The following is a 10,379-nucleotide window of genomic DNA, read 5'->3' as shown; positions in this document are numbered from 1 at the left end:
AGGGGTCAGATTACAGATCTCCACCCGTGAGTAAAGACGCAGGAAATCAGAGAATGCCATCCTGGATGCAGAGAAATATCTTGTCAATTATCTTATGAAACACCTTAACTATAATGTCCAAAAAATAAATAAATAAATTAAAAAAATTGCAGTTTACCAGAACTCTCCATCTTCTGCTTTGCAGCTCAGTTTTTCACGGTCAGCGTCACTGATCTGACGCCATTCGGATGACCTATAGACAAATCATATGATATTCAGTGATTTTCCTTACTGTTATTTAGCCTAAAAAATATTCAGCATATAAACACTACCACTCAAAACTTTGCTGGTAAGAGTTTTTTAGGTTTTTGAAAGAAGACTTTTATGCTCACCAAGGCTGTGTATATTTAACAAAATATATTAAAGACCATTATATATATTTTTTTTTATAACTAAAACAGCAAAGCTGAATGTTCAGCATCACTACTCCAGTCTTCAGTGTCACATGGTTCTTCAGAAATCATTATAATGTGCTGATTTGCTGCTAAAGAAACATTTCTGAGTAATTTTGAAACCATGATATATTTTTTTAATATAGAAGAACAAAATTTATTTGAAACAGAAACCTTTGTAACATTATACATGCCTTTACTCTCACTATCTTTATATATTGATCTAAATATACATAATTTAATTTAATATGAATATTTGTATATAACTTTATATTAATTTTAGATATTCACAAACTGAATTTGGGAAAAATAAAACTCCACAGGGCTCTAATTAGTGGAGTTTCTTTCTACATTTTTAACAATATAGGATGTTCTTCAGAAAAATCATTCAGGTCTCACAAATTCTTTGTTTTTTTAGCATTTTTGTGTGTTTGAACCCTTTACAACAATAACTGTATGATTTAGAGATCCATCTTTTGAAACTGAGGACAACTGAGGGACTCTTATGCAACTATTACTGAAGGTACAAACGCTCACTGATGCTCCAGAAGGAAACATGATGCATTAGGAGCCAGGGGGTGAAAACTTTTGGAAATTGAAGATCAGAGTAAATTTAACTTATTTTGTCTTTTGGGAAACATGTAAGTATCTTCTGTAGCCTCTGAAGGGCAGTACTAAATGAAAAAAATATATATTTAGGCAAAATACGAAAAAATGTACACATCTTCATTCTGTTCAAAAGTTTTCACTCCTGTCTCTTAATGCTCTGTGTTTCCTTCTGAAGCATCAGTGAGCGTTTGAACCTTCTGTAATAGTTGCATATGAGTCTCTCAGTTGTCCTCAGTGTGAAAAGATGGATGTCAAAACCATACAGTCATTGTTGGAAAGGGTCCAAATACACAAAAATGCTGAAAAACCAAAGCATCTGTGGAATTTTTCTGAAGAACATCAGGCAGTTTAACTGTTCAGGACAAACAAGGGACTCACGAACAACTATCACAGCTGTGGATGATTCAGGCAACAACACAGCATTAAGTATTAAGTGTATGAATACTTCTGAACGGGATCATTTTTATAAATTCAACTATTATTTCCTCTTGTGGACTATATGTAAACGTCTTTTATGTGAAACACCTTATAAAGGTCAGTGCTAAATAAAAAATAACATGCATTTTGTATGATTCCTCTTCATATCAATCTTTAATAACATTATTTTATATTATCATATTACATATGATTGAATGGGTTAGTTGTCACTGGGTTAAGTATGTCCCATATCTGTTGTTATTGTTGTGGAACGAGGAAGTTAGGTGTAAACTAGAAGGATGGGCGGCACTCAGCCTCTCCTTCCTACACCTGAGGGCATAAAGGCTTAAACAGAGTTCCTATAGCAACTCATAGCAACATGTCTGAATAGAGCCTCATGTGGGTGTGGTTGCTCGAAACCACAGCTGGTTTCCACAGTTGGATTTCAGAAACCAATCAGATTTTCATTTGGGTTACCCACCCATCGCTCCAGGCTCCGGTCCACTCCACCTGCCCCCAGGGGTTCCTGATCCGGATCAGTTTGGTTAAGTTGCCCCTGTACTCCACCTGTAACATTCAGTCATAAATTATATTCCATATTCAAACCAATTTAAAGGCATAGTTCTTGAATAACTGCCTTGTATGAGTTTCTTTCTTCTGTTGAGTGCAAAAGAAGATATTCTGAGGAATGGTATTAAACCAAACACTTCCACAGTCAATGGCTACCATCAACTGTTTGGTCACCATCACTCTTCAGAATATCTACTATTGTGTTCAACAGAAGAAAGAAACTCGAACAGGTTTGAAACAACATAAGGCTGAGTACATATACTAGTCACTGCTAACCTCATCGGCTCCTGTAACCGAGTAGGCATGTCCTTTCACCAGTTTCTGACTAGTAATGGCCTCTGAATCAGCTGAGTCTGTGATCTAAACCAAACCGGAACAAAACAAACACCATCAGCAAATATACAACAGAACCGGTTTTGCACGACTATTAGTTCCAGTTCACTGACAGTTACACAAGAGCTCACACTCCTAGTAATTACAAGGTTGTGTGCGTAAATGTAAAGCTTCTTACATCTATGGAGCAGCCCAGCAGCGAGCCCCAGCTCAAAGCCTTCTGGATGACTTTGAAGAGGTTTGGACCTGCTTTCGCTAGTTCATGGACCTCAGCGATGCCTCCAGTGAAATCCTCAAAGCCCTCGGTGGTGCTGCCACCAGACAGAGCTTCATAGCAGCCGTTCACCCTGAGGACAAGAAGTAGCTTTGCGTTATTATTTAGTCTACTTTGACATGCTCAGTGGATTTGAATCTACTGACTACTCACTTTGCATAGGCCTTCTCTAGCAGGGCGCTCCAAAACTCAGAGCCCTCGGCAGAGTGGACGAACAGCAGCTCTTTGTTCCTGGTGGGCAGACGGTCGTCAATGACCACGTCCACCCATTCACCAAACTGCCAGAACTGAAGAGACAAAAGATGCATGTAAACGTTAATGGAACGTTTGGCAAATGTCTTTAGGGAATAATGTTATGTAGATATAACAGCTGTTTCTGAATGTGTGGTAACAAATTGTATTTGCGGAGCTTAAAGGAGTAGTTCACTTTCAGAACAAAAATTTACAGATAATGTACTCACCTCCTTGTCATCCAAGATGTTCATGTCTTTCTTCAGTCGTAAGGAAATTTTGTTTTTTGAGGAAAACATTTCAGGATTTCTCTCCATATAATGGACTTCTATGGTGCCCCCGAGTTTGAACTTTCAAAACGCAGCTTCAAAGGGCTCTAAATGATCACAGCCGAGGAAAGAAGGGTCTTATCTAGCGAAACGATTGGTTATTTTCTAAAAAAAATTACAATTCATATACTTTTTAACCTCAAATGCTCGTCTTGTCTAGCTCGGCAAATCAAGCGTTTGAGATTAAGAAGTATATAAGTTGTAAATGTTTTTAGAAAATAACCCATTGTTTTACTAGATAAGACCCTTCTTCCTCAGCTGGGATCATTTAGAGCCCTTTGAAGCTGCATTTAAACTGCATTTTGGAAGTTCAAACTCAGGGGCACCATAGAAGTCCATTATATGGAGAGAAATCCTGAAATGTTTTCCTCAAAAAACACCATTTCTTTACGACTGAAGAAAGAAAGACTTGAACATCTTGGATGACAAGGGGGTGAGTACATTATCTGCAAATTTTTGTTCTGAAAGTAAATGTGACTTTTGTGCATAAATAACAACAAAATTAGTAAAGTAACTAATTAAATAAATATGATAAATAAATAAATATTATTATAAATAATAAATATTAATACATAAATATGATTATTATTATTAAAATATGATAAGAGTAGTAAAATTATAATAAAATAAATTATTATTATTATTATTATTATTATTATTAACTGTATATGGTAACAAATTTCATTTTAAGAGAGAAATGTGTAGCTGTGTGATCTGAAGACAATTTAATAAAACAACAATAGTAATACTGCAAATAAATATTCATATTCATGAGAAATAATAATGTAGATTGCATTGTTATTATTATTATTATTATTATTAATAATAATATTATTATGTAAAAATAATATCAAATGCAAACAAAACAACTGTTAAAAATTGGTTCAGAATATTGGTCAGCAGACATTTAAACATACAAATAAACTGTAATAAAATAAATTATTATTATTATTATTAATAATACTAATAATAATAATAATAATAATAACTACATAATTCTTTTTATTATTGATAATAATAATAATAATAATAATAATAATAATGATGAAGACAGCATAAACAGTAGTAATAATATTTTCATTTTTATTAATAATAATAATAAATGTATATGGGGTTACAAATTTCAATTTTTAAGAGAAATGTGTAACTGTGATTTGAAGACAGCTTAAACAATAGAAATACTGCAAATAAATAAATTAATAATAATAATAATAATGTAGATTGCATTATTATTATTATTATGATTATTATTTTGTCTAAAATATATATAACGCAAACAGAACAACAATTAAAAATCAGCAGATATTTAAATATTAAAATATACATTATTATTAGTATTATTATTTTATTAATCATATTAATAATAATATTTACATAATTAATATTGATAATAATAATAATAATAAAGACAGCATAAACAACAGTAGTAATTTTACATTATTATTATTAATAATAATATTAATAATAATAATAATAATAATTGTATATATGGTTACAAATTTAATTTTAAGAAAGAAACATGTCTGAATCTGAAGAAAGCTTAAACAACAACAGGAATACTTAATAAATAATACTAATAATGCAGATAATGTTATTAATATTATGTCAAAATTGTGTCTCTTAGGAATAAATAATTCCTAATATTATTATTATTCATATTTACACAAATATTAATAATAATAAAGACAGCTTAAACAACAGTAGTAATAATATTTACATAACTAATAATAATAATAATGATAATAACAATAACAATAATAAAGACAGCTTAAAGAACAGTAGTAATAATAATTACATAATAATAATAATAATAATGTAGACCGTTATTAATATTATGTCAAAATTCAGTATCTTAGAACTATTTGTATACAATGTATTTAAGTTATGTCAAATGCAAACAAAATACTTTGTTTCAGGATATAGATCAGCAGACACTTAAACATTAAAATAAACTATTTTTGGTAAAAACGAAAAACAAAAAAACAAAACAATATCTTATTAATGAGACAGGCCAAAATAATGCTGAGAATTATTGGGGTTTTTACATTGGAAGACAACATTGCATAAATAGCAGTAGCAGTTGTAAATAAATAGATAAAACAGATTAAAAAAGCAGATAAGACGTTGTAGCCAAAAAAACAGCAATATCAGTCATAACATTTGTAATATTTTTGGTAGGGTTGGTTTATGTGAACAAGAGGCTAGTTACCTGGAAATGAAATATCCCAGCATAGTCACTGTCAAAATTCTGTCCAGACGGGACCACACGGGCGAACACGTCCTGGTTGAGGGTAAGAGATGCGATGGCAGCTAGAAGCCAACAATCACCTGGAAAACCAGCAGGAGGACATTGTGTTCACTAAATCTGGGACTTAATATTGTATACATGTAGCAGCTGCATTTTTATTTAATATTTTAATTAGATTTCATTGTTCATTCTTCAAACACTCAAAACTACAAAGTCAAATTCCTTATCGACATAAGTTGCTCTGGCATGTTTCAGGACACCACCTCTCCTATTATTCCCACTCCCACACATTTTGCAAACTCATTTGCATCACAGCACTTCCTTTATAGCTAGTAAAGTCAGTGGCATTGTCTGATCAGGACTCTTATCAAACATTGTCAGCTGCAGTGGAAACCTAAAAACAGTGGCGTATGATCCAAGACAGGATAAAAGGACACCAGGGTTTGTGTTGTATGGCGTAAAACAGGTTAAACAGGGTGTGTATGTGTGTGTTTGGGACTTGGGAGTTGCTATGTAGACAAAAAGGTTTTGCTTTTTTTATGTTGTACAACTGGTATTCCCTTCCATTCAGTTGATTACTCACCCTTTGTGTTTTGAAGAGAATCATTTAAGTTTGGATCAACATTTTGGATGAACTGTTGCAATTAATTCAATTCCCAGATGTGACATTTAAGAAATATGGATCAGAATGAATGAGTTTGCTCAATCAGGGTGTTTCCCCATACAGTTCTAATGATTTTCAATGTCTTCTGTCTTCCATCTAAAGAAACGTCCTCAACCAGAAAAACTGCTTTTGTGGTTCAGCACTTCATTGGCTGAATTCTGCTGGTCATTCTATATGGGATAGTTTTTTACGATCTTTTGTTATCATCATTTCTAAAGTTTCATTGTACACCAGCTCCAGGCAAATATTATAGCTAAACTGACTCACCCAAAGCACCCTGGCAGATGTCAGTTCTGGTCGCTCCTCCACTAATGAACGTTGGGTTGGATGTCAGTTGCTGGATGACAAATACAAGCATTCCATAAACATGAATCACAGGTTTACCTTAACAAGAAATTATTTCATTGCTGAATGAAAATAATCAAACAAATGGCTGTTTCCATACAATATAGTACACAACAGAGCTAAGTAACAGGGTTGTAAATTTAGCTTGTGAATGTGTTATTATTTGCTTGATCATTTTTTACTATAGTTCTTCAAGTAACAGGGTTGAGTGTTTAAACAGTCAACACTGGAATTTGTGCAAAATTTGACAATGAAAATGAACTTATTTGGGGTCCAAATTATTTTTTAATTTACATTTTCTATAACAGAAGAAATGATGCAGTAACAGGGTTGCAAACTGACATAACTCAACAGGAGATAGAGATTTGTGTTTATTTGTTGGTTTGTAGTTATTGATTAAATTATATGTATACGTATTAAATTATATGTGTCCATATTTTAAAGAAACATATGTTTGATCATTTTAACTATAATAAACTGAGGAACAGGGTTGAATGGTTGAGAAGTCAACACTGAAATATGTGCAAAAATTGACAATGAAAAGTTATTTAGAGTCCAAATTATGTTTTAGCTTACATTTCTTATAACAAGAGAAATCATGCAGTAACAGGGTTGCAAAATGAACTCAAATAACACATAACTCAACAGGAGCTAGAGATTTTTGTGTTTATTTGTTAGTTTGTAGTTAAAGATAAATATTTCCGTGATCATTTTAATTATAATAAACTGAGTAACAGGGTTGAATGGTAGAGCAGTCAACACTGAAATTTGTGCAAAAATTGACAATGAAAATGAATTTATTTGGGGTCCAAATTATGTTTTAGTTTACATTTTCTATAACAGAAGAAATGATGCAGTAACAAGGTTGCAAAATGAGCTTAAATAACACATAACTCAACAGGAGCCAGAGATTTTTTTGTTTATTTGCTAGTTTGTAGTTGAAGATAAATATTTGCGTGATCATTTTAATTATCATAAACTGAGTAACAGGGTTGAATGGTTGAGCAGTCAACATTGAAATGTGTGCATAAATAAACTATGAAAATGAAGTTATTAAGGGTCCAAATTATGGTTTAGTTTACATTTCATATAACAGAAGAAATAATACAGTAACAGGGTTGCAAAATTACATATAACTCCACAGGAGCTGGAGATTTTGTGTTTATTTGTAGGTTTGTAGTTATTACTGATTAACTTATATTTACCATATTTTAAAGAAAAATATTTGAGTGATCATTTTAACTATAATAAACTGAGGAACAGGGTTGAATGGTTGAAAAGTCAACACTGAAAGTTGTGCAAAAATTTAGAATGAAAAGTTATTTAGAGTCCCAATTATGTCTTAGCTTACATTTCCTCTAACAAGAGAAATCATGCAGTAACAGGGTTGCAAAATGAACTTAAATAACACAACTAAACAGGAGCTAGAGATTATTATGTTTATTTGTTAGTTTAAAGACAAATATTTGCATGTTAATTTTAATTATAATAAACTGAGTAACAGGGTTGAATGGTTGAGCAGTCAACATTGAAATTTGTGCATAAATAATCAATAAAAATTAAGTTATTTAGGGTCCAAATTATTCACATTTTTTTTATAACAGGAAATCATGCAGTGACAGTGTTGCAAAACAAGCTAAAATAACTAATCAGGAGCTAGAGATTTTGTTTATTATTTAGTTTGTAGTTACTGATTAAATTCTATGTACCCTATATTAAAGATAAATATTTCTGTGATAAGTTTAATTATAATAAACAGAGTAACAGGGTTAAATGGTTGCACAGTCAACATTGAAATTTGTGCATAAATAGACAATGAAAATGAAGTTATTTAGTACCAAATTATGGTTTAGTTTACATTTTCTATAACAGGAGAAATCATGGAGTGACAGGGTTGCATAATCAGCTTAATAACACATAACTTAATTGCGATTTTGTAGTTATTTATTAACTTATATGTATCATATATTAAAGATAAATATTTGCTTGATAATTTGTCTACAGTTACCTGAAAAACAGGGTTGAACTTTTGAACAGTCAACACTGAAATGTGTGCATAAATAAACAATGAAAATTAAGTTATTAGGGTCCAGATTATGTTTTATCTTACTTTTTCTATAACAGGAGAAATCATGCAGTAACAGGGTTGCAAAACAGGCTTAACACAAAACTCAACAGAAGCAAGAGATATTATGTTTATTTGTTGGTTTGTAGTTATTAACTTGTATTCAATTTTCCATAAGAGGAAAATCAATGGTAACAGGGTTGCAAAATGGATGCCAGAATGTTAAATATTATTGCTTTAACCAGTAAAATCTTAAGATATCGTATTTTTTTTTAGATGCAAATTCAGCAAATATAGACTAATTTAGCATTTTATTTTGGGCGATTTATTAAATACTCATTTATTTATTTATAAAAGTAGAGTGTATATTTAAAGTTCAATAAATTATTGATTTTATATATGTAATAATCATGCATATATTATTGTTTATGCATGTAATATAACATTTTTATGTTAAATATTAAAAAAAAACATTGTTAAAAATGTTTAACTTTTAACATTGCATTGGAAAGACATTTGCTTGCATTTTTATTACAATAACCTGATTAACAGGGTTGAAGGGTTGAGCAGTTAACACTAAAACATGTGTAAAACGTGACAATGAACATTTCCTCCTTGGTGTTACAATTTTGAGAAATGTTATATTTTCTGTATTGGGGGAAATCATGCTGTAACAGAGTTGAAAAGTGTGGAACACAGCTAAATAGTAGCTTATTCAATCGTATTAATATCACTATCATTTTAACTGTTAAAAATACAAGAGGCTGTGAGTCAAACTGACACCATTCCTAAATACAACAACCATCCATCATACCAGCTGTGAAGATCATATTCACTTTAATTGACTCTAAAAGGTCTTATGGTAAGCACTAATGCATTATAGAAATCACAAAGCACAAGCATACAACATTTAATGTACTAATGCTCCTAGGGAGTATATGGAACTTCCTGGTCTGTCTGGCTCTGAAGTGGTTTGTCAAGATCAGACTAACATCTAATGGTTCACATGGTCATTAATGTAGAATGTGTTGTTCTTTTTTGGCTGGATGGATGGTGTTAGAAAACACACGCATTAAAACACTGATGTGTAAATGTTTATGTAGCACAGTGATATGACTGACCTAAAACAGGAAAAGGGCAGTTTACACTGTGCCTCAAAAAACAAATAAGGCAAACACACCCAGATACAAGAAGCTTCAGAGAGTCAGTTACCGAACAAGACAAGATGCTCAAGGCGTGATGCCCTAGAGCAAACAAGTAAGAAAAGAAGTAAAAGTCAAGATTTGAACTTGGTTTGAGAAGGCGTTTTGCATTGAAATGAAGGGTGTGAACACTTCGACCACGCAAATCAGGTTAATTTCAGTGTTATAAATGCCAAAAAATGCTGAGTACTATAGGTATAACCAGCAGGTATATTTTTTGTTATGCAAATATAGCAGACGGAGAGTTATTTCTTTAAGTTTAGACCTTTTAAGTGTATTAAAGTATACATCATTGCTTTAAAATGTGCATTTATTATACATCAATGTACTATAATGTCTATAATATTTGATATATACATTCACATTTAATATTTATTTCATGAAATATTATTCACTAAATGACTGTGTTACACCCACCTTTGGTCTCAGCCACTCAACCCCACGCACTTTAGATGAGCTTGGTCCCAGTTCCTTGAAACCGAGCGCAGAAATACTAGCTTCAAACGTGTCATCCTGAAACAGGCGTCCGCTCTCCAGACACTCGCGTTTGAGCGCTTCATAGTCCTGGTTGAGGAATTTGACCGCATGAGCGTTGGTACCGACGCCCGCTGCTCTCGCCCGGTTCTGCTGAAGCTTCGCCGCGATTCCTGACATCTCTGCG

General features: G+C 32.2%; 1 protein-coding gene across 1 annotated transcript in view; it reads right to left on the bottom strand.

Annotated features, from left to right (window-relative positions):
* The window catches only part of capn2l (calpain 2, (m/II) large subunit, like), an 18,421-nt gene extending 8,042 nt beyond the window's left edge, over positions 1 to 10,379 (bottom strand). Inside the window, exons 1-9 of the mRNA XM_073844929.1 lie at positions 10,136 to 10,379; positions 6,374 to 6,443; positions 5,404 to 5,522; positions 2,788 to 2,921; positions 2,539 to 2,707; positions 2,304 to 2,387; positions 1,939 to 2,024; positions 158 to 232; positions 1 to 61 (exon numbers count right to left, since the gene is read on the bottom strand). The exon at positions 1 to 61 is cut by the window's left edge and continues 100 nt beyond it. Coding sequence (XP_073701030.1) covers positions 1 to 61; positions 158 to 232; positions 1,939 to 2,024; positions 2,304 to 2,387; positions 2,539 to 2,707; positions 2,788 to 2,921; positions 5,404 to 5,522; positions 6,374 to 6,443; positions 10,136 to 10,372 — 1,035 coding nt within the window. The 5' untranslated portion in view covers positions 10,373 to 10,379. The remainder of the gene's footprint in view (positions 62 to 157; positions 233 to 1,938; positions 2,025 to 2,303; positions 2,388 to 2,538; positions 2,708 to 2,787; positions 2,922 to 5,403; positions 5,523 to 6,373; positions 6,444 to 10,135) is intronic.

Source organism: Garra rufa, chromosome 7 (genome assembly GCF_049309525.1).
Source record: "Garra rufa chromosome 7, GarRuf1.0, whole genome shotgun sequence".
Classification (NCBI taxonomy): Eukaryota; Metazoa; Chordata; class Actinopteri; order Cypriniformes; family Cyprinidae; genus Garra; species Garra rufa.
The sequence above is the reverse complement of the archived record's forward strand: the minus strand, read 5'-3'. Positions and strand labels throughout refer to the sequence as shown.